Consider the following 22,501-nt stretch of genomic DNA (forward strand, 5'->3'; position numbering starts at 1 on the left):
TGACTAGGGGGGGAAAGAGTTGGTGCCCAGGATTACTGGCTCCATGGTGAATGTGGAGCAAGCTGGGAGTAAAAGGAGCCCTGTGGCTTTGGAGCATTCTCCTAAGAGAGTGATTCCTTCACTATAAAACAGTATGGTGACAGAATTGGGACTCTGGAGGCTTTAAATGAGCTTGTCATTCCAACAAGCAAACTGAAGACCTTCATGAGTTCATGGAGTATTTGGTTGTGACATATTACTAAAAAAATTAAAACCATCTTTATCAACTGCTACTTGAATAGGTACTTCAGCACCTATTCTTCCCCAAGTCTGCTCTCAGTGAAACGGGGTCTGGATTTTAAAAAAAACCAAACCAAAAAAAAATGTAAATTATAGGAAACACCTGGCCTGGTAGCCCAAGCACAGGACAAAGTGTTAGAAATGCAGGGAAATAGCCCATTTCTCCTGGCAAGGGCTAGACTGGCCCAGTAGGATACTGAGAAAATCCAGGTTAGCCCTTCTGACCTCATTGGTGGCCACAGGGGAGGAGTCGGGAACCAGAGCAGACCATACCCACTGAGCTGTCTGGAGCCTATGAAGAGTGACAAGCTAGCCAGCCAGTAAGGTAGTTTGCATTCCTCAACCTCCTTTCTTCTAGCTCTCAAGCCTTCATGCCAAAAAATGTAAGGAATTCCCTTTACGGATGCAATGTCAGTCCAACCTTGTCTGCAGGGTAGTGTCATTATCATTAAGGAAATTGAATACAATCAGCATTATCAACATCACTGATTAAGGATCTGTTGTGTGCGCAGCACTGTACCAGCTGCATAGGATCATAAAATAGAAATAAAAGCCCTGGCATTCAATCAGCTCTCTCCCTTCTGCCTATGTTCACTTTTCTCCTACTATTACCCAGCCTGCACACTTCACTCCTCTAACACCAACCTCATTACCTTGCTTCCATCTCATATAGCTTGCGTCAATCCTCCTCCTGCCTGGAACTTCCTCCCTGTTCTTGTCTGATAAGACCATCACTCTCCCGATCGTCAAACCCCTACTAAAATCATATCTCCCCTGGAAAGCCTGAAAGCCCCTAATAATGCTGTTGCTTTACAGCAGTACTAGAGAAGCAATGTGACCTTTTGGAAAGAGCATGGGCCTGGGAGTCAGAGGTCCTAGGTTCTAATTCCGACCACCACATACATGCTGTCTGAACTTGGGCAAGTCACTGAACTTCTCTGTGCCTCAGTTCCCTCATTTGCAAAATGGGGATTCAGACTTGTTCTCCCTCCTACTTAGACTCTGAGCCCCATATGGGACCTGATGATCTTGTATCTCCCCCAGCACTTAATTCAGTGCTTGACACATAGTAAAAACTTAACAAATACCCTAATTATTATTATTACAACCACCCAACACAATGGCTAACCAGACACTAATTTCATACTAGTATCTTCTGCCATAGTGCAACCACGTTTCCAACCAAAACTTTCAGTAGGCAGCTAATTGAGAGCTCTCTGTCTTGTGACAGAGGGATGTAAAAGATCAGAAGAAGAATGGCAGTATGGTCAGAGAAGCTCTCAATCTGCAGAGGAATTCCATAACCATCATCACTGTATCTTAAGATGGGTGTAGTGGTCATTCCCCCTGTTTTTAACACCCTCATCTATTTCAGTTTGGGGGATGGAATAAGAGAAGAGCAAATTTGGGGGCTACATTGTAACAAAGAACACTTGGAAATATTTGCTAAAGATAAACATGACATAAAGCAAGTAATGCCAACCTAGCACACTTATCAAAGCTCTTTGAAAATCAAGGGCGCTCAAGAAAACATGTTCAGAAATGGAATTCTGGAAATTGGTGCATTTAAATCAGATGGATTCATCAAGCTTTAAAACTCATTTGATTTCTTTTTTGCCTACCAAACAACCGTGGGTGACAGGAACCCCTGCCGATAAACAATAATTCAGTGTAACACAACATTAACATCCAATTTTAAGGATTACAGTCATTTTTAATCATGTATTATTGTTTCAGCTATCCCGAAATGAAAAGGGCTTTTAGTGGTTGGTAAATCAAATGGTAATTGATTCCATATTTGCAGATTCTTTAAACTGATTTTTTTTTTATACAAATTTGCATTCATTCTAAGCAGGCTGGTTTGAAGGATCCTAAGAGCCTCTCTTTTTAGTTCCATTTAAACATGTTGATTGGCCTGGTGTTGGATGGTCCTTTTTAAAAAATGGAAAGGGTTGATAGGGTAAGGTTTAGAGCAAGAATGAGGGTATATACATAATCACAGTAACAGTAGCATGCAGCCGCTGCCTAAAATTTCAGAAGTCTGATCCTGCTCAAGAATGATCTCATCAGAAAAGGATCTTCTAGAATTTACTCAATGGAAAAACATAATAAAACCTGTGAAGTTCCAGTTAAAGTGAAAGTGGAGAACATAGTCTGTGTTGGAAGAGCTGAGAGGCATTTTGGCCTATTAGAAAGACCACGGACCTGGGATTCAGAAGACTTGGGTTCTAATCTCTGCTCTGCCATTTATCTCTCTAAAACATCGAGAAAGTCATCTAACTTCTTTGCCTCAGTTACCTCGTGCAAAACGGGGATTAAATCTGTGAGCCCTATGTGGGGTATCTACTTCCAGTGCTTAGTACAGTGCCTGGCACATAGTGCTTAATAAATTCATTCAATTGTATTTATTGAGTATTTACTGTGTGCAAAGCACCGTATTAAAAGCTTGGGAGAATGCAATATAGCATCAGACCTATTCCCTGCCCAAAAAATGAGGCAAAAGGGAATTATCCAGTTACTGTGATTGTTTGAGAAGCAACCTGAAAAAGAACATGGGCTTGGAGTCAGGGCACCTGGCTTCTAGTCCCCACTGACTGTGGAGAAGCAGTATGTATAGAGCTCTGTCTTGGAAGTCAGAAGAACCTGGGATCTAATGCCACTTCCACCACTTGTCTGCTATGTGACCTTGGGCAAGTCACTTCACTTATCTGGGGGTCAGTTGCCTCATCGGTAAAATGGGTAATAAGACTGTGGGTATGTCCAACCTGATTACCTTCTATCTACCGCTGTGATTAGTTCCGACTTAGCACAAAGTAAATGCTAAACAAATGCTATTTTTTTAAAAAGTCACTTATCTCCTCTGTGCCTTAGTTTCTTTAACTGTATTAATGGGGATAAGATTCCTGTTTTTCCTTTCCTCTAGATTGTGAGCCTTATGTGGAACAAAAATGCTGTCCAATCTGTTTATATTGCATGTACCCTTGTGCAGTTCTTGGTACAGAGTAAGCACTTAACCATTACCACAATTATTAATTTTTTATTATTAATAATTATTGTTATCAGAGTCTTTCACATTAATGGAATAGGTATAGACACTACCTATGGAAGTAATAGAGAGATGCAGAGTTAGCCATTCATTCAGATCATAGTCTGGCTTCAAGGGGTTTTCCTCCTCCAGATTCAGCAGTATCTGTCTTGGGATACTGTAGTTGTGGGCCTGGTAACTAGGTACAAAAACCAAACTAGTTGAGTGTCTTAAAAGCAGGATCCAATTCAGTGAGTTTGCTGAACTTGTATGTTTTGGCTGTATGTGAAATTGATCTACACACATAACATTTTATTATGTATTATTTCATGTAAATTTATTGATGATCTAAGGATCGGGAGCTTTTAATCAAGATGGTATTTCCCTACCCACAGAATGGGAAAGGAAGCTTCAGCAGCCCAGTTCCCTAGTCAACTCCAGTAACAATTTGATTGTCATCATTTTTGAGTTTTCCTGAGTCTGTGCCTCCCTCTTGTCTTCCTGTCTTCTCAGCCACTTTACTGGTCTTTTCTGGTTCCTCCTCTGTGGCTTTCCCAGGCCTGCTATTCCTGCTCAGAATATTAATAAATGTAAGAATTGTCATATTTGTTAAGTGTGTTGTGCTGCAGGCAGCAGTCCCTGGAAATAGAGAAGCAGTGTGGTTTAGTGGTTAGAGCACAGGCCTGGGATCAAAAGGACCAGGGTTCTAATCCCAGCTTTGTCACTTGCCTGCTGTGTGCCCTTGGCCAAGTGATTTAGCTTCTTTGTACCTCAGTCACCACATCTGTAAATGGGGCTTAATACTCTGAGCCCTAATGGGGCATTAAGTGTGTCCAACTTGATTAGCTTGTTTCTACCCCAGCACTTAGTACAGTACCTGAAACATAGTGAGTGCTTAAAAAATACCATTGAAAAAAAAGTAGTCAAAATCAGGTCCGTCCTGTGCAGAAGAAGCCTAGCATCCCCTAGTACCTTCATTGAGTGTGTCATAACAGTCTGCACCACTTCAGATATACAAGCCCTTAGTCCACTGCTCTGCACACAGCATTCAGTGAATACCATTGATTGATTAATTGGGAACTAATATTGAACCTCCCACTTGTACCCCTGAAAAATATCTGTGGGCCTGTTTTATAGTATGACACAGGAATTTTTCTTTCCCATAGCACTAGGAGATCATGAATATTTATTTTCTCTGGCCTGTAATTTATTCATGGGAATACTTACGGTTCTTTGAATTATTCAGATTGATGGTGAGTAGTTTTATGGTAAACACTTGAACTGTATTTGGAAGCAGGCTTTTATAAACCTTTGTGCAACATAATTACTGTCTTTTCAACAGTCTCATTGATTTATCTGGTATTTGGGAGAACTCGGACCATTTCCTCCTTTGGTTTATATATGGGAAGCAGCGTAGCTCAGTGAAAAGAGCACAGGCTTGGGAGTCAGAGGTCGTAGATTCGAATCCCGGATTTGCCACTTGTCAGCTGTGTGACTGTGGGCAAGTCACTTAACTTTTCTGTACCTCAGTTACCTCATCTGTAAAATGGGGATTAAGACTGTGAGCCTCACGTAGGACAACCTGATCACCCTTTATCTACCCCAGGGCTTAGAACAGTGCTCTGCACATAGTAAGTGCATAACAAATACCAACATTATTATTCTGACTACCTCATGTGGATTGCTAGACCCATGCAGAACTAAGAGGACTCTTGATTCAATGATCCTTACCACAATTATAAGTAATTTAAGAATACTGTCATGGTCATATATGTTTTGTAGTGCATTCGGGTAGAACTATGTTCTTTTGCTGCTGATGAGAGTCGGTCCAGGATTAAAATATTGATTCTGTCGTTGAGGTGATGTAATATATTTAGTTCTTTTTATGGTATTTGTTAAGCATTTACTATGTGCTAAGAGCTGTCCTGGGATAGGTACAAGGCAATCAGGTTGGACATGTCCTTGTCCCACATGGGGCTCACAATCTTAATTTCTACTTTGCAGATGAAGTATTTGAGGCACAGAGAAGTGAAGTGACTTGCCACAGGTCACACCGCAAGTGGCAGATTGGGATTCGAACCCAGATCCTTCTGACTGCCAGACCTGTACTCTTTCCACAAGCTATGCTGCTTCTCAGGAATGGTGTATCCTGCTGCCCACATAGCGTTCTTAATGTCAGAGCCAACATCAGGCAGTGTGCTGAATAGACAACCAACAGGACTTACCCATAAGAGGGATTTGGGACCACCAGAAAGGGGCATGACATCAGAGAGGAAGTGGCATGATGCAGTGATCTCATACCAAACATTGGGTGCACCCACTGGGTACAGCACTTCTTGGTAAGGGGAAATATTCTACTGGGCAGTGTGGCCTAACAGAAAGAGCACGAGCTTGGAAGTCAGAAGATTAGAGTTCTAATTCCAACTCAACCACTTGTCTGCTCTGTGACCTTGGGCAAGTCACTTAACTTCTTAGTGCATCTGTTTCCTCATCTGTAAAAGTGGGGATAAGATGCTTGTTTTCCCTTCCACTTAGAGTTGGAACTCCATGTGGGCTGGGGACTGTGTTGATCTGATAGTATTATTATCTACCCCAACACTTAATACAGTGCTTAGCATATAGTAAGCACTTAACAAAAATAATGATAAAAATAACGTGTCCACAATTATCACTATTGTTGATATTATATTATAACATATTGGTTAATATGACCAATATAATCATAATAATAATGAGGGACAAGTGGTTGGTAAACTGTCATAGAAAAAACCAGTGCCTTCAAAGTAGGAATTTGGGTTACTGATCAAATCAAGGCTGTGAAAAGAATATTTTACATGGTTGCTGCTGGTGTATTTTTAAATAATAAAGTAATTCAACATTCTGAAAATTACCATATTTTATCCCATTTCCTTCCCTCCTAGTCAGTTCCTTAACTTTAACTTACCGTCCTGGAAGCTGTGGTGTGTTTCTTTTCTGTCTGGTCCATTGTTGGACTCTCAGGCTTTCACACGTATCTGATCAGCTCCAATCAAACCACAAATGAAGATGTAAGTCTTTCCACTGTACTGTTTATTTCAGTGTCTGCAGCCATAGAGTAAATGGGGAAAGAGCTGTCACTGATGGTGTGTGTTGAGCATCTTCAGAAAATGTTCCCTACTGAGACTTGTTCTACTTAAAGGTTGGTTGATTCCACTCTCTATTTCTCTAGTCGGTGGCTCCAGGGCCCAGCTTCAAATGCAGCAAATATGAGTCCCTGGTTGATGGAGTCCCAGAGAGGCAAAGACTAAAAAGCTATTGACAGAGATACAGACCTTAGACAATGACTGAGAGGCCCAGTGCCATCAGCGAGGAGATTGTAAAATGCCAGAGAAGCAGCGTGGCATAGTGAAAAGAGCATGGGTTTGGAAGTCAGAAGTCGTGGGTTCTAATCCCACCTCCACCACTTGTCAGCTGTAAGACTTTGGGCAATTCACTTAGCTTCTCTGTGCTTCAGTTACCGCATCTGTAAAATGGAGATCAAGACTGTGAGCCCCAGGTGGGACAACCTGATCATCTTGTATCCTCTCCAGCACTTAGAACAATGCTTTGCACATAGTAAGTGCCCAAAAGTGCCATCATTGTTATTATTATTATTATATAATCACCAGGACACACTAGTAATGATTAAAGAAAAAAAGGGAGCTGAACATGAGAAAATAAGAACACAAAAAGTGCTCTGTTCATCCTAACTAGTTTTCCATCCATCCCAGTCTTCTGACTCTGCCTAGTGGCATTGAAAGATGCTTGGAAAAAGCAGAATGATGGTTGTTTTTCCTAAATCCATCTTAGTGGCTAGAGATATACCAGCTGACATCCTTAATGTAACTTCTCAGCATTCCACCTTTGGAAGCTGTGTTAGTTCATTGAAGTCCCAGGGGTACCATTTAGTTTATTATTGCTTCAGTTCTCTAAATGCCTATGGAAAAAATAATCCATACTCATTCAATAGTATTTATTGAATGCTTACTGTGTGCAGAGCACTTGGAATGTACAATTTGGCAGCAGATAGAGACAATCCCTGCCCAATGATGGGCTCACAGTCTAATTGGGGGAGACAGCAGAGCAAAACAGAACAAAACAAAAACAAGACAACATTATCAAGATAAATAGAATCAAGGGGATGTACACCTCATGAACAAAATAAATAGGGTCATAAATCATATATACAAATGAGCATGGTGCTGAGGGGAGGGAAAGGGGTAAGAGCAGAGGGGGAAGGAGAGGGGGAACAGAGGGAAAGGGGGGCTTAGTCTGGGAAGGCCTCCTGGAGGAGATGAGCTCTCACTAGGGCTTTGAAGAGGGGAAGAGAGTTTGGAGGATGTGAGGAGGGAGGACATTCCAGTTCAGTGATAGGACATGGGCTAGGGGTCAACAGTGGGATAGGCGTGAACGGGGGATTTTGAGGAGGTGAGCGGCAGAGGAGCGGAGTGTACAGGGTGGGCAGTAGAAAGAGAGAAGGGAGGAGAGAGAGAAGAGGGAAGTTGATGGAGAGCTTTGAAGCCAAGAATGAGGAGTTTATGTGTCATGTAAAGATTGATAGGCAACCACTGGAGGTTTTTGAGGAGGGGAGTGACATACCTAGAGCGTTTCTGTACGAAGATGATCTGGGCAGCGGAATGAAGAATAGACTGGAGTTGGGAGAGACAGGAGGAAGGGAGATCCAAGAGGAGGCTGACACAGTAATCCAGTCGGGATATTATGAAAGCTTGTACCAGCACGGTAGCAGTTTGGATGGAGAGGAAAGGGCGGATCTTGGCGATATTGTGAAGGTGAGACCGGCAAGTGTTGGTGACGAATTGGATGTGTGGGGCAAACGAGAGAGCAGAGTCAAGGACGATACCAAGGTTGCTGGCCTGTGAGACGGGAAGGATGGTAGTGCCGTCCACAGTGACAGGGAGGTCAGGAAGAGGACAGGGTTTGGGAGGGAAGATAAGGAGCTCAGTTTTAGACATGTTGAGTTTTAGGTGGCAGGCAGACCTCCAGGTAGAGACGTCCTGGAGGCAGGAGATACGAGCCTGGAGAGAGGCGGAGAGAACTGGGGAGGAGATGAACATGGCTCAACCATTCTATCCCCCTGGTATGAATATAATATGACTTCCTATGAGAGGTGTTTACTTTTCAAGGAAAAGGAATAAAAAGTCATCCAATGTTGTTCCTCAACTTTTTCCAGTCCAACATACTCTTCAGGACATGTTCCTATCCCTAAATTTGATTACATTGAGTTTGAAAATCACATTCTCTGTTGCACTAGTAATTCTGGAATTTCCCCTTAAGAAATGGGCTTCGTGACTCCTCCTGTGGAGGAAAAAAAAAATTGCTTTCTTTCCCCAAAATTCAATTTTCCTAAATTGTGACATTAGTATGTGGGACACCAAGTGTTAATGACTCCCTATGTCTTTCAGATTAAAGGCTCCTGGTCAAATAAGAGAGGGAAAGAAAACTTCAATCCTTATAGCCATGGAAACATCTTTACAAATTGCTGTGCTGCCCTCTGTGGGCCCATCTCTCCAAGGTAAGACTGAGAAAATGCACGACATGTTGTAACGGAAAAACCTCTCTGTCAACCTCAGAACTCGCTTAGGTAAACCTTTTCCACTGTGATTGCCCGAAAGGGAATTCTGCTAATTCAGCCCTCAGTAAAGGGGGAAAAAAATCTCTCTTGGGGACTTACTCTTCCCCCAATACTTTGAAATTATATTTATAGTATATTCTTGCCTTAAGCTGTCAAGTTGTCTCCAAGCCAAAGCGATGCCATTGACACGTCTCTCCCAGAACAGCCCACCTCCACCTGCAATCTTTCTGGTAGTGTATCCGTGGAGTTTTCTTAATAAAAATATAGATGTGGTTTATCATTGCCTACTTCTGCGTGCTAAACTTGAGTTTCCACCCCTGACTCTCTCCCATGCTGCTGCTGCCCAGCACAGGTGAGTTTTGACTTGCAACAGGTTGCCTTCCTCTCGCTAACCACTGCCCAAGCTAGTAATGGAATGGATATGTGTCTGCTTGACTCTCCCTCTCATAGTAGAGACTGGTAGAGTACTGGAAACTCTCCAGGTACGACTCTGAGAGGTGAATCTATTACTTCTAATTTATTTTCTTTAATAATTTATTTTGGCATCTGTTTCTCTTGCTAGGTTGTAAGCTCCTTAATGCCATATCTATTAACTCTATTTGTACTTTCCCCAGTACAGTGTTGTGCACAGAATAAGCTCTCAGTCAGTACTTCTGATTGATTGATTATATCAAATATAGAAATGTGTAGGGACCAATATGGAGCCCTGTTGACAAGCAGGTTCTGAAGACTATTGAAGTAATGCAACCATCAAATGTTTAGGGGATTATGGTTTTCTAGGGTAGAGTGAAGGAGGCTTGGTGAAGCAGCTCCAAGAATTCTACGTATCTGCAGAGATTTAGAAAAATTGATTCATAAAATCAGTCCAGAGATTTCTTAAGCTTGACTACTAAAGCATGGAGTTACAGGAGATTTTTCTCTTCTTTAATATTTGGGCAGCATCTTTCTGTTGGGATAAGACAACCTGGGCCCCATCACAAAGATCTGTGAAAGTTAATCAACTTCTGATTTCCAAATGTCAAAAGGATTTGTAATTGAGATTAGACAAGGCATCAGTGAATCTCTAATTTTCAGACTAGTTTTCCCGGGCCTAAACACAACTGAACTGTTAGTTAATGCTCCATTATTCAGTTTAGAGATGCAGTCATCTATTAATAAAAATTAAGCATTCTACAAATGGATTCAATTGAAAATTCTGTCTGTGCTTTGACTTTGGCTTACTCATTTTAAAATCCAGACTCGAGTGGATTGAAGATGGTATAAAGAGGGGCTTGTTTTGTTACCTATGTGTGTCTATTTAGTTTTCTGATGCCCTGCAGCATCCATAAGTGTAATTTAGGAAACAAAGGACAATGGAGGAGTCCTCTTCATTCATGCATTCAATAGTATTTATTGAGCGCTTACTATTTGCAGAGCACTGTACTAAGCGCTTGGAATGAACAAGTCGGCAACAGATAGAGACAGTCCCTGCCCTTTGATGGGCTTGCAGTCTAATCGGGGGAGATGTCCTGCAAGCTATTATGAGTGAAAGCAAGGAAATAGTCTTTGGAAAAGAGGAAGGAATTGTAGTTGATCAGATAAAGAAAACTGTTCAAGGAGAATCTGGGAAACCTCTTTTGTCAGGTTGCTGCAGGGATCCTACCTGATTGTATACAATCTCTGGTGGAGAAGAACTGTGTCCAGTAGGACTGTCCCACTGAATGGATAGATAGGATCTCCATACTGACAATATGCCATGGAGGGCTAGGCATCCCCAGTATAAGGGAAGCAGAGAACTAACTGTAGCTGTCTTCTCTCTTCATATTGTCCACCTTAGCCACAGAGTCTTTAAGGGTCAGTAGGTTTAACCGATGGGGAATTGATCCTGTCCAGACACATTAATCAGGTGAGGTCTGGGTGGCACCAAAATAAACCTGCAGTTAACACATCTAATTGGAAATGAGGTGAGTCTCCAGGAGATCAGAGATAGTCTCCTTCCAGTCTCAGAGACTCTCTCCATCTCTCTCTCCCACAATCAGTCCCCCCAACCAGTTGGGGAGACTTTCTGCAGTCTGAGATCCCATCCCTCTGAACATCTCCATTTGTTGACGCCCATTTGTGATCACGCTGAATCTCTCAATAAGCGGAGACTTTTGATAGTAAGCAGAGACTTTTGATCACTTGGAAACTAGAAGCATCATGGCCTAGTGGGTAGAGCTTGGGCCTGGGAGTAAGAAGGACCAGGGTTCTAATTCCAGCTGCACCACTTGTCTGCTGCATGATCTTGGGCAAGTCACTTAACTTCTCTATACCTCAGTGACCTCATCCGTAAAATGGGGGTTAAGGCTGGTAGCCCTATGTGGCACATAACAATAATAATAATAATGTTGGTATTTGTTAAGCGCTTACTATGTGCCAAGCACTGTTCTAAGTGCTGGGGTAGACACAGGGGAATCAGGTTGTCCCACATGGGGCTCACAGTCTTAATCCCCATTTTACAGATGAGGTAACTGAGGCACCGAGAAATTAAGTGACTTGCCCACAGTCACACAGCTGACAAGTGGCCGAGCCGGCATTTGAACCCATGACCTCTGACTCCAAAGCCCAGGCTCTTTCCACTGAGCCATGCTGCTTCTCTCGGACTCTGTCCAAACCCATTTAGCTTGTATCAACTCCAATGGTTAGTACAGTGCCTGGCACATAGTAAGCATTTAACAAATACCATAAAAAAATTCCAGTCAGGTTGGAGAATTCTTTATAAACCTAGTGAGAGAGATGTTGATTTGATTGTTGAACTCGCTTAGGGCTAGTACTTTTCTAGCAGTGTCAATGATTTAATATTAGGTGGTTAAGCAGTTTAACATTAGGGGACTGGTTTTTTTGACATCTGATTATTAGTTTTATAATTTACAAATGAGATGTTATAACTGTATCATAGCCTTTGAAAGTTGTACAGACCTCCCTCCACTTTGCTATGTCTAGTAATCAACTTCACTGTAATCCCTTATTTTTACATAGATTAAGGATGGTTGTTCCTGAATGGCTAAGTGTGGCTAATATAACTTAATTCTGGGACACAAATGCTCAACATGTTCCAGGTATTATTGTGGCTTCCTTATGACTTGTTGCTTCCCTGAACCATGTTTACTGGACCTAACCAGAAAACAGGGTTGTTTGTGTCTTTAAAGATAAGAAAAATCAAGATTAAAAAGAAAACTAAAATTTAGGACAGATAGACTTCAAGAAATATCTAGTGTCCAGTTAAGACTGAACTTTAATTTTCTTCCAAATAAGAGTATGATCTTTGTGGACACAAATTCCCTTTTTAAAATGGTATTTGTTTAGCATTTTACTATGTGCAAGTCACTGTACTAAACATTGGGATAGAACAAGTTACTCATGTTGGACACAGTACATATCCCACATGGGACTCACAGTTTTAATCCCACTTTATAAATGAAGTAACTGAGGCACTGAGACATTAAATGATTTCTCCAAGGTCACACAGCAGACAAGGATCAGAGGCAAGATTACAACCCACGTCCTTCTGACTTCCAGGTCCATGTTCTATCCACTAGGCCACGCTGCTTCGCAGTGTTTTGTGCTTCTGTTATATTTCCCCAGCCCTTAGTATAATGCTTTGCAATTAGTAGACACTCAATAAATTCTACTACTACTATAAATTTCCAGAAAATGAAAATTTAAGTAATGTGTCTCAGGATCCAGCAACATCCACCATTTAGCAATCATAATGTTTACTCTTCTCATTTCACTGTTTAAGTCCATTTCCTCTTATTCCATCGCCAGAGAAGGTATTGAATATCTGATCACCCTCCCATTCCAGTGATTCTGCAGACATGTGATGATCCTTATTAAGTTAATATGAGGTTAGCCCTAAGCATTTTCTCATTCAGTCTAAATAACCCCAATTCCTTTAAGTGTCCTCCTCCATCCCATGTCCCAACCAGTCCTTTTTAATACTGGCCTCTTAACTCTTTATAAATTCTCCACCCCTCTTAAATTTTGGAATGTCAGACAGTATACAGTGTCTAGCAAGAGCCTGGGCTGATTGAGGTTTATTCTTGAGGTTCTTTCTTGGTGTACTAGCTTTCATAATAAGAGCATCAAGCAGCATGGTATAATGGATAGAGCATGGGCCTGGGAGTCAGAAGGTCATAAGTTCTAATCCCGGCTTTGTCACTTGTCTGCTGGGTGACCTTGGGCAAGTCATTTCACTTCTCTGTGCCTCAGTTACCTCATCTGCAAAATGGGGATTGAGACTGTGAACCCCACATGGGACAGGGACTGTATCCAACCCAATTTGCCTGTATTCACCCCAGTGCTTAGTACAGTGCCTACCATATAGTAAGTGTTTAACAAATGCCATAATTATTATTATTATATTTTAATGATCAGGCAAATAAAACAGCGAGTGAATGGTGTCCACTTTCAGTCTTACCTTTTTGGGTTCCCAAATATTCCTTCGTAGTTATATCATCCCACAGCCAAGACTGTCCTTCTCAAGGGTGATGATGGTTTATTCATTCAATTCATTCAATAGTATTTATTGAGTGCTTACTATGTGCAGAGCACTGTACTAAGCGCTTGGAATGAACAAGTCAGCAACAGAGACAGTCCCTGCCATTACTATCTTGAATTCCAGTTCTTAGGCCAAATAGGTAAACACAGTAGTGTCAGTGGTGTTTCATATTCTGCTTATAAAATTCTGCTTAACAAAAATAAATCACAATTGTCTGGAGGTTGTTCAGAAATGCCCAGCCCCTTATCCCCTCACACCCTAAATATTTTATATTTTTTCTTCTCTCTAACTTGCAACCAGCTGGACCAATTAAGTTGCTCTTCATTTAGAAAGCAAACATTTGCATCTGGACCTGACAACCTGTATAAAGAAGTTCAGATTCAGGAAATTAATGTATTCCCCACTGAGATTCTCAATGCCACACAGCAGTATGAATTATTGTTCCTGTTCTCTGTCTGGATGGCTTGCCAGTGCTTATATTACTTTGTCCACTGGACACTGGAAATTTGCACAGTGGCATCAGTCATTCAGAGGTATTTAGCATCTTCTGTAAGGCAGAGCAGCAGATTAAGCGCTTAGGAGAGTACCATCAGGTCAGTAGACACAATATCTTGCCCTCAAGGATCTTAGGACAGCTAAAGAGGTGAACAGTAATGAAACTTTTATTCTAACTACAACAACAACAAAAATTCCTTTGTGCCCCCAGAAATATGGCTCAAAAAGGCTTCAAAGCTGTACTGATGTTCCACTGCTTGTTATCAAGTTTAGTGGCCTCCTCCAAAGCCTACCCAAACTCTTTCATACCAAAATCATTCACTTGCTCTTACTCCCACCCCACTGGAGTAAAAAAACTATTGAATCACCTTCCCTAGGGTTGTCGAAAATGAACTGCCCACCCTCTTCTCTCTCTGTGTTTCTTAAAAAGGCACAAATTCTAAAATAAAACAGACTCTGGATATCTGTGAGGTCTTTCCCTTTGGGTTCAGACATTTCCTTTAGTATTTGGTGTTTTTTTAAAATCCTCTCTGTTGCCTCATTTGTAAGCAGTTCTAGTTTAGAGAATCGTAGTTCTAAATTTAAAAACTCCAATAGTAAATTTCAACCTCAAACAAACAAGAGGCCAAACAGCTAACTAAAAGAGATGTTGAACCCTCATGCGGGACATAGGTCATATACTCATCAAAATGTTTGGTGGATTTGTTATTCTGATTAGAGTCAGTAAGTCAACTAGTTTAATTGAGTGGCCTCTGGATGTATAACATTTTGCTGTCTAGTTTTAAAAAACCCACCCCAACTTTTCCAGAGTCTTATGTCTCTTTCAGTAGTTTCTGGATTAGCCATCAAATCTGAAAAGCAGAGTCAATCGATCAATGATATTTATTGAAAATTTACCATGTGTAGAGCACTATACTAAGCTCATCTCTAGATTGTAAGCTTGTTCTGGGCAGAGAATGTGTCTTTTATATTGTAATAATAATAGTAATGATGGCATTTGTTAAGCGCTTACTATATGCAAAGCACTGTTCTAAGCGCTGGGAGGGATACAAGGTGATCAGGTCGTCCCATGTGCGGCTCACAGTCTTAATCCCCATTTTCCAGGTGAGGTAACTGAGGCACAGAGAAGTTAAGTGACTTGCCCAAAGTCACACAGCTGACAAGTGGCGGACCCGGGATTCAAACCCATGACCTCTGACTCCCAAGCTCTGGCTCTTTCCTGAGTCACGCTGCTTCTCTGTGAAGTACTTTGTACGGTGCTACTCTGCTACTCTGCAAAGTACTTTGTACAGTGCTCTGCACACAGTAAGTGCTAAATAAATATGACTGACTGGCTGACTTTTGGGAGAGTACAGTATAGCAGAGTCAGTAGACTTATTCTCTGCTCACAACAAACTTACAGCCTAGAGGTTATTGTTCTTAGAAGTGTAATATTTTATTTTATTTCTTTAATTGCACTTGATTCTCTTTCTATCCGTGGAAGCCCTTGAATGTAGATATAGTAAGGATTAGACTAATCCAGGTTCATCCTCAAGGCAGCACAAGGTTTATGGGTAACACAAGTTAAACATTAATGCCAAACTCTGCTACCTAGAAAATACACTACCCAGTGATACCTGGATCAACAAAGAAGTAGAACTCTGAATAAAGAGTCCTTTTGGAAACTAACAATGTCGGTATTGATAGGGCATCAAATTTCATACCCAAACTAAAGGTCAGTTAAATTGTAGTTGCATTCTGCCCATAAGATCTGGACCAACCATCACCATCATCATAATTGTATTCATTGGGCACTTACTGTGTGCAGTCCACTGTACTAAGTGCTTGAGAGGGCAGCTTCTTGATCAGTGTTATCAGCATTAGCTTTGAGCCATAGTCAGTTAAAGTGAAGTCCTCACACAGAGTCAGTGAACCATCAATGAGACAATATTTATTGCACTACACTTTCTCAGGGCAGGGCAAATTAGGAGAGTGGTTATAGCAGGGTACCCCAGCACCTGCTGTAGCATTGCAGGGAAAGTGGCACCCACAAATAGGGAGGGCTGACCAAAGGTCACTAGTCTCAAACAGTAATGGAAGAGAGCAGCAACCTATAGACCAGTATAACTAAGTAAGAAGAGAGACACTGTTGCCTACTCAGTAGAACACAGGCCTGGGAGTCAGAAGGACCTGAGTTCTAATCTCAGTTATGCCACTTGTCTGCTGTGTGACCAGGGCAAATCACTTCACTTAGTTCCCCTGATTCCCTCATGTGTAAAATGGGGATTAAGACTGTGAGCCCTACAAGGGACGGGGACTGTGTCCAACCAGATTAGCTTGTATCTACCCCTGCGCTTAGAACAGTGCCTGGCACAGAGTAAGTGCTTAACAAATACCACAATTATTATTATAAAGTAGGGGTAATATAATTATTATATTAAATAATAATTATATTAAATAATTATTATTATTATAAAGTACTCTCCTGGAATGGCTTCAGGAACCTAGGGAGACCAAGCAATAAATTTGAAATTATGAAAGGCGTGGCAAGTAGCAAACACAGCAGGTGAACAAAAACCTCCCCACACCCAACACTAGAACCTCACCAACAGAAACCTTGTCTTCACAAATGAAAGGATAATAATAATAATAACAATAATCCTAACAGTAACTGTGGTATTTGTGAAGCACTTACTCTGTGCCAAGACCTGTACAAGAATCTGGAATATAAAATAATCAGGTCAGACACAGTCCCAGGTCCCACACAGGACTCACAATCTAAGGTGGAGGTTGAGAAGCAGCATGCCCCTAGTGGATAGAACACTGACCGGGAAGTCAGAAGGACCTGTATTCTAATTCCAGCTCTGCCACCTGTTTGCTGTGTGATCTTGGACAAGTCCCTTCACTTGTCTGTGCCTTAGTTCTCTCATCTGTAAAATGGGGATGAAGACTGTGAGCCCCATGTGGGACATGGACTGTGTCCAATCTGCACTTAGTACAGTGCCTGGTACATAGTAAGCGCTTAACAAATACCTTTTAAAAAATGAGGGGGAACAGGTTCTTAATCCCCATCTGTGGGCAGAGAACTTGTCTGCCCACTCTGTTATATTGTTCTCTCTCAAGTATTCAGTACACTGCTCTGCACACAGCTATCAATAAATACAGTTGACTTGCAAGGAGAAAACTGAGACACTCAGAAGATAAATGGCTTGCCTAAATTCATACAGCAAACAAGTGGTGGAGTTGGGATTTGAACCCAGGTCCTCTGACTTTTAGGCCCTTGGATGGTGGCCTAGTGGATAGAGTATAGGACTGAAAATCAGAAGGACCTGGTTTTTATCTCGGCTCCACCACTTGTCTGGCTGTGTGACCTTGGGCAAGTCACTTTGCTTCTCTGTGCCTCGGTTACTTCACCTGTAAAATGGGAATTAAGACCGTGAGCCTTAGGTGAGACAGGGACTGTGTCTGGCCTGATTTGCTTGTATCCACTCCGTCTAGTACAGTGTCTGGCACATAGTAAACACTTAACAAATACCACGATTATAATTATTATTATCCTCTTTCCACTAGGCCAGGTGACTTCTACCTCAACATATAGCCCGTTATGGGCAGGGATTATCTCTATTTGCTGCTGAAATTGTACTTCCCAAGTGATTAGTACAGTGCTGTGCACGCAATGAGTGCTCAATAAATACGAATGAATGAATTAATAAAATACATATCCTATTTCCAGCTGGTATGCAGTAAGCAACATCTTTATTAGAGGGGGGATATCCCACCATGACTGTTCCTAACTACCCCGCTGTGTTCTATTGCAGCCTCATCGATCGAAGAGGGTACGTCCAGCCTGACACCCCACAGCCAGTGGTGCCATCCAACGGGATCACAATGTATGGCGCAACACAGTCTCAGAGCAACATGGTAGGAGTTAGCTGCTGGTAATGTTCACCAGACACCTTTTGAATGTTTCTCTTCTTCTGCTTTGATTTGAACTAATCAAGTTATTAACTCACTGAACCGAGATGCCTCCTCAAATGACAAAAAAGTCTGTAATGAAGCCTGCCTATGGGGAGTTCTCTAGGCCTCCTGAGGGGTTTTGGCCCCTTGACTTTCGTTCTGGCTCGTCTGCTTGTATCCTAGTCCATATCATCTCTGATGCTCATCTTCTAGACTGTGAACTCACTGTGGGCAGTGAATGTGTCTGTTATATTGTTATATTGTACTCTCCCAAGTGCTTAGGGCTTTGCACACAGTAAATGCTCAATAAATAAGATTGAATGAATGAATGAGTTCTGCAACAGAAGTCAAGGTTGAAAACCAGAGGAAGAACTAGTAGGCTCTAAGTTGATGATAATCGATGGTGTTTGTTGAGCCACTTATTCTGTGTAGAACATAATTATCAATTATATTATTATTTATTATTATATCTGTGGGACAGATGTCTTCAGGGCAAACCAATGGTCCAGAAAAGAATTTGCCTTGATGCTCCATCCTCTCCTTTTTCCCCATCTCTAGTTTATTTTAATGTCTGCCTCCCGCTATAGGCTGTAAACTCCTTTTTTTTATGGTATTTGTAAGTGCTTAGTATGTTCCAAGCACTGAACACTGGAAGATACAAGATAATCAGGTTAGCCACAGTCCCTGTCCCATGAAGGACTCATAATCTAAGCCCCATTTTACAGATAACAGAAGCACAGAGCAGTTAAGTGATTTGCCCAAAGTCATATAGCAGGCAAGTGGCAGAGCCAGGATTAGAGCCAAGGTGCTCTGATTCCTTATGAACTGGGATCATGCCCACCAACTGAATTATATTGTAGTCTGCCAAGTGCTTAGTATAGTGCTCTGCACACAGTAAACTGTCAAAAAATATCACTGATTGATATGGGACAGGCCTGGCTCTTTAAATCTGATCACTCTTTGACTGAAGTCCTGAAAACAGACACAGAGGTTAGTAGGTCTAGGGAAGGGGATAAAAAGAAAAAGTAACAAGGGTCCAGATTACCTTTTATCTTTGAGTAACTGGAATGTCAGATCGCGAGCTTCTCAAATATGTTGCTCTGATTGCTCACAGCTTCAGAAAATGACTTAATTGATGGTTATGGGTAACAAACAGTTTACTTCATTTGTTTTAATCAATCAGCAGTATTTATTGAGCACTTACTCTGTGCAGTGCATTATACTAAATGTTTGGGATAGTACAAAAGAGTAAGTAGACACAGTCCCAGCCGTAAAAGAGCTTACAGGGAAGATAGACACCAAAATACAATACAGATAAGGGGAAAGAACAGAGTATAAAGATAAAAATAAGAATAATAATAACTGTGGTATTTGTTAAGCACTTACTATATGCCAGGCACTGTACTAAGCGCCGGGGTAGTTACATGATAATCAGATTGAAAACAGTCCCTTTCCCACAAAGGGCTCACAGTCTTAATCCCCATTTTACAGATGTGGTAACTGAGGTACAGAGAACTGAAATGACTTGTCCAAGACCACACAGCAGACAAGTGGTGGAGCTGGGATTAGAATCCAGGCCCTCCTGACTCCCAAGACTGTATGCTATCCACTAGGCCATGCTGCTTGACCTAAAAAAAGGAATCATAAGCATAACTCTGCTTTCTAAGAGGGTCAGACTTACCATTTCCTCCCTTTATGTACTCTCATATGGACTGTACTGGTCGAGGATTGTCAGGTGGTTGCATGGCTGGAGTTGCTGGCTTTAGATGCTATCACTGTTTTCATCTCTTCACCTCAGAAGCTGAAGATTCCTAAAGTGCCTTCCCATTTCTAGTGGCTGTATACCAAATTTAACTATCTTTTACCTGCTGTTGTTTCCCAGCCATTCAATCACTGTGCTGCACGCTTCTAGTTGTGTTCTATGTGTTCTTATAATTGTAATTTCTGCCCATCCTGCTGGTCAATACCCTTTTTCATCTTGCCATCCAGCAGCTTCTGGGAAGCAGCATGGCCTAGGGGAAGGAGCAGGGGCTGGGTCTCAGAGGATGTGGTTTGTAATCCTGGCTCTCCCACCTGCCTGCTCTGTGACGGTGGGCAAATCACTTAACTTTTCTGTGCCTCAGTTCCCTCATCTGTAAAATGGGAATTAAGTATGTGAACCCCATGTAGGATTATGTTGCACTTGATTACCTTATATCTACCCCTGTGCTTAGAAGAGTGCTTGTCACTGTAAGCGCTTAACAAATACCGCAGTTATTATTATTATCATTCTGGGATTTCTGGCCCCTATCCATATCTTGATATGTAGCCCTGTGGTACAGCAGGCACAACCTCTAAGGAAGGAACACCTCTTGTTTGGATAAAAATAGACATGGGGAGAGATTCACCACTTTGAACAGTCCGAAGGGACACTGCTGCAGTCTGACTTTTGACCCAGTGAAATAATTTTTTGTTCATTGATTTTGTCAATGTCTATCCTTGTCCAGTGACTTGTGGCATCGGTATTATGGGTCTGTCTTCGGGTGAGGGGTAAAAGGAAGAGCTGAGGAGCCAGGATGAATGGAGGAGAATTAAAACGTTGGAGGTGGTAATAATTTACAGGAATGGAAGGAAACAATAAGAAGATCCTGAAATGAGAGAGGTGAAACACTAGCAACAGAGAGTGAAGAGAGAGGAAATTGACACTTACCAAGACAAGGGGGCCTATTAAATGTTGTCCAGTGCCAAAGGACCCTCGGCAGTAATGGGAACCACTGTACCAGCTGAGTTCCGGGATTGCCCTGGTTCTTTTCTGTGTGTCTTTGTGAATATGTTCTGCTTTTGGTCAAGTTAATGCTGTTCTTAGCCATTTTTCAGAGCTGGCAAAAACCAGAGAAATGAGGTAAAATATTTCAAGACTACCAGACCAAACTTAGCCAGTCTTTGGAGAGAAATGTTAGCATTCAAATTTGCTTTGAGTCATTCAGGCTGTCATACATAATGGACATCCTTGACAGACTTTGATAATGTTAGGAGAGTGATATGGTCCCTCAACTCCATGGGAATGATGCCTTCATTATTAGGACAACTTGAATTTGTAAAACAGTATTTTTCCAAAGTGGTGGGCAACATATTTTATTCCTTATGACACTGGCAGGTATCATTATCCCCATTTTTCAGATTAAAAAAAACCAAGGCATAGGGATCTTCTCAAGTTGGAACTAGGTCGAATCAGAAGACCAGATCAGGGGTTGGGAACCCTGGGCTCACAAGCCAGATGTGACCCTTCTTGATGCCAGCTGTGGCTCCCCTATGTAGACATTCACTCCCGGGGAAGACTCGGCACCTGAGGGCTACAGCGTTACTTACTCCCTCACAGTTCTCTGGGAAAGAGGCAGATGGCCACCCCCGCCTCTTTGATCCAGAAAAGGGCTGGGAGGAAGTTAAGATGGTAACTCCAGTCAGTTCATCAGTCAGTGTAGGTATTGAGTACATACTGTCTACAGGACACTATACTAAGTGCTTAGGAGAGTACAAAATAGCAAGACACATTTCCTGCCCACAGTGAGTTTACAGTCTAGAAGGATGAGCTTCCAGTCCTCAGCTTCTGCTGGAAGGAAGTATCCCCAGCCTGGAAAATGGTGAGGGCCCTGCTGTCCTCACTGGTCAGCAGGCAGTCTGGAGCTGTTCTTGACTTCCACCTTTCCCCCTTCATTCCCCGAAGCTGGCCAGCCAAGCCTGGCACTAAGCACTCAGTGCCAACACATAGTGACACGTAATAATACTATCATCATTATTATGGTATTTGTTAAGTGCTTACTATAAGCCAAATACTGTGCTAAGTGCTGGGGTGGATACAAGCATATGGGGTTGGATACAGTCCCTGTCCTGCATGGCGCTCACAGTGTCAACCCCCATTTTATAGATGTGGTAACTGAGGCACAGAGAAGTGACATGACTTTGCCTAAGGCCACACAGCAGACAAGTGGCAGAGCCAGGATTAGAACCCATGACCTTTTGACTTCCAGGCCCGTGCTCTCTCCACTATGCTATGCTGCTTCCCTATCCAGCACACAGTGGTTTGCTGGGTGCTGGAGAGGGAAGTGCAGGAGAAGGAGCAAGAACAACTCTTGCAGTCGATGCCCCGCTCTCCACAGGTGCTGATGCAGCAGCAGGGGACCATACCCCATGCCAGGGGTAAAAGCAGTCATCACTCTGGGCAGTGGACTTCCCATATGTGCTAATGCTGCAGTGGTGGACTACAGTGGTGGACTGCGGGGTAAAGAGGAGCCCTCACTGCAGGCGCCACTCTTCCCATGTTTGCCTGAGGATGAAATTCCCCCCAGCAGGAGCCAGGCTGAAAGTAGAGGGATGGGTGTTGCTTATATTCCCCGCCACAGCACTTATGTCCTTATAAATAATTGATTTAGATGTAATAATGTCTGTCTCCTGCTCTAGACTGTACACTCCTTGTGAACATAGAATGAGCATCAACTCTATTGCACTGTAATATTGCACGCTCCCGCATGCCTAGTATGGTGCTCTGCACATGGTATCGGTTGTATTTATTGAGCGCTTACTGTGAGCAGAGCACTGTACTAAGTGGTTGGGAGAGTGCAACCTAACAATTTAACAGAGTTGGTAGACACATTCCATG

At 42.2% G+C, this 22,501-nt stretch overlaps 1 protein-coding gene across 3 annotated transcripts in view; it reads left to right on the forward strand.

Moving 5' to 3' along the window:
- The window catches only part of ZDHHC14 (zinc finger DHHC-type palmitoyltransferase 14), a 287,105-nt gene that overhangs the window by 241,379 nt on the left and 23,225 nt on the right, over window positions 1–22,501 (forward strand). For all 3 annotated transcript variants that reach the window (XM_029057932.2, XM_029057930.2, XM_029057931.2), the window contains 3 exons: window positions 6,249–6,351; window positions 8,746–8,855; window positions 17,727–17,829. In XM_029057932.2, coding sequence (XP_028913765.1) covers window positions 6,249–6,351; window positions 8,746–8,855; window positions 17,727–17,829 — 316 coding nt within the window. The remainder of the gene's footprint in view (window positions 1–6,248; window positions 6,352–8,745; window positions 8,856–17,726; window positions 17,830–22,501) is intronic.

Source organism: Ornithorhynchus anatinus, chromosome 2 (assembly GCF_004115215.2).
Source record: "Ornithorhynchus anatinus isolate Pmale09 chromosome 2, mOrnAna1.pri.v4, whole genome shotgun sequence".
Lineage (NCBI taxonomy): Eukaryota > Metazoa > Chordata > Mammalia > Monotremata > Ornithorhynchidae > Ornithorhynchus > Ornithorhynchus anatinus.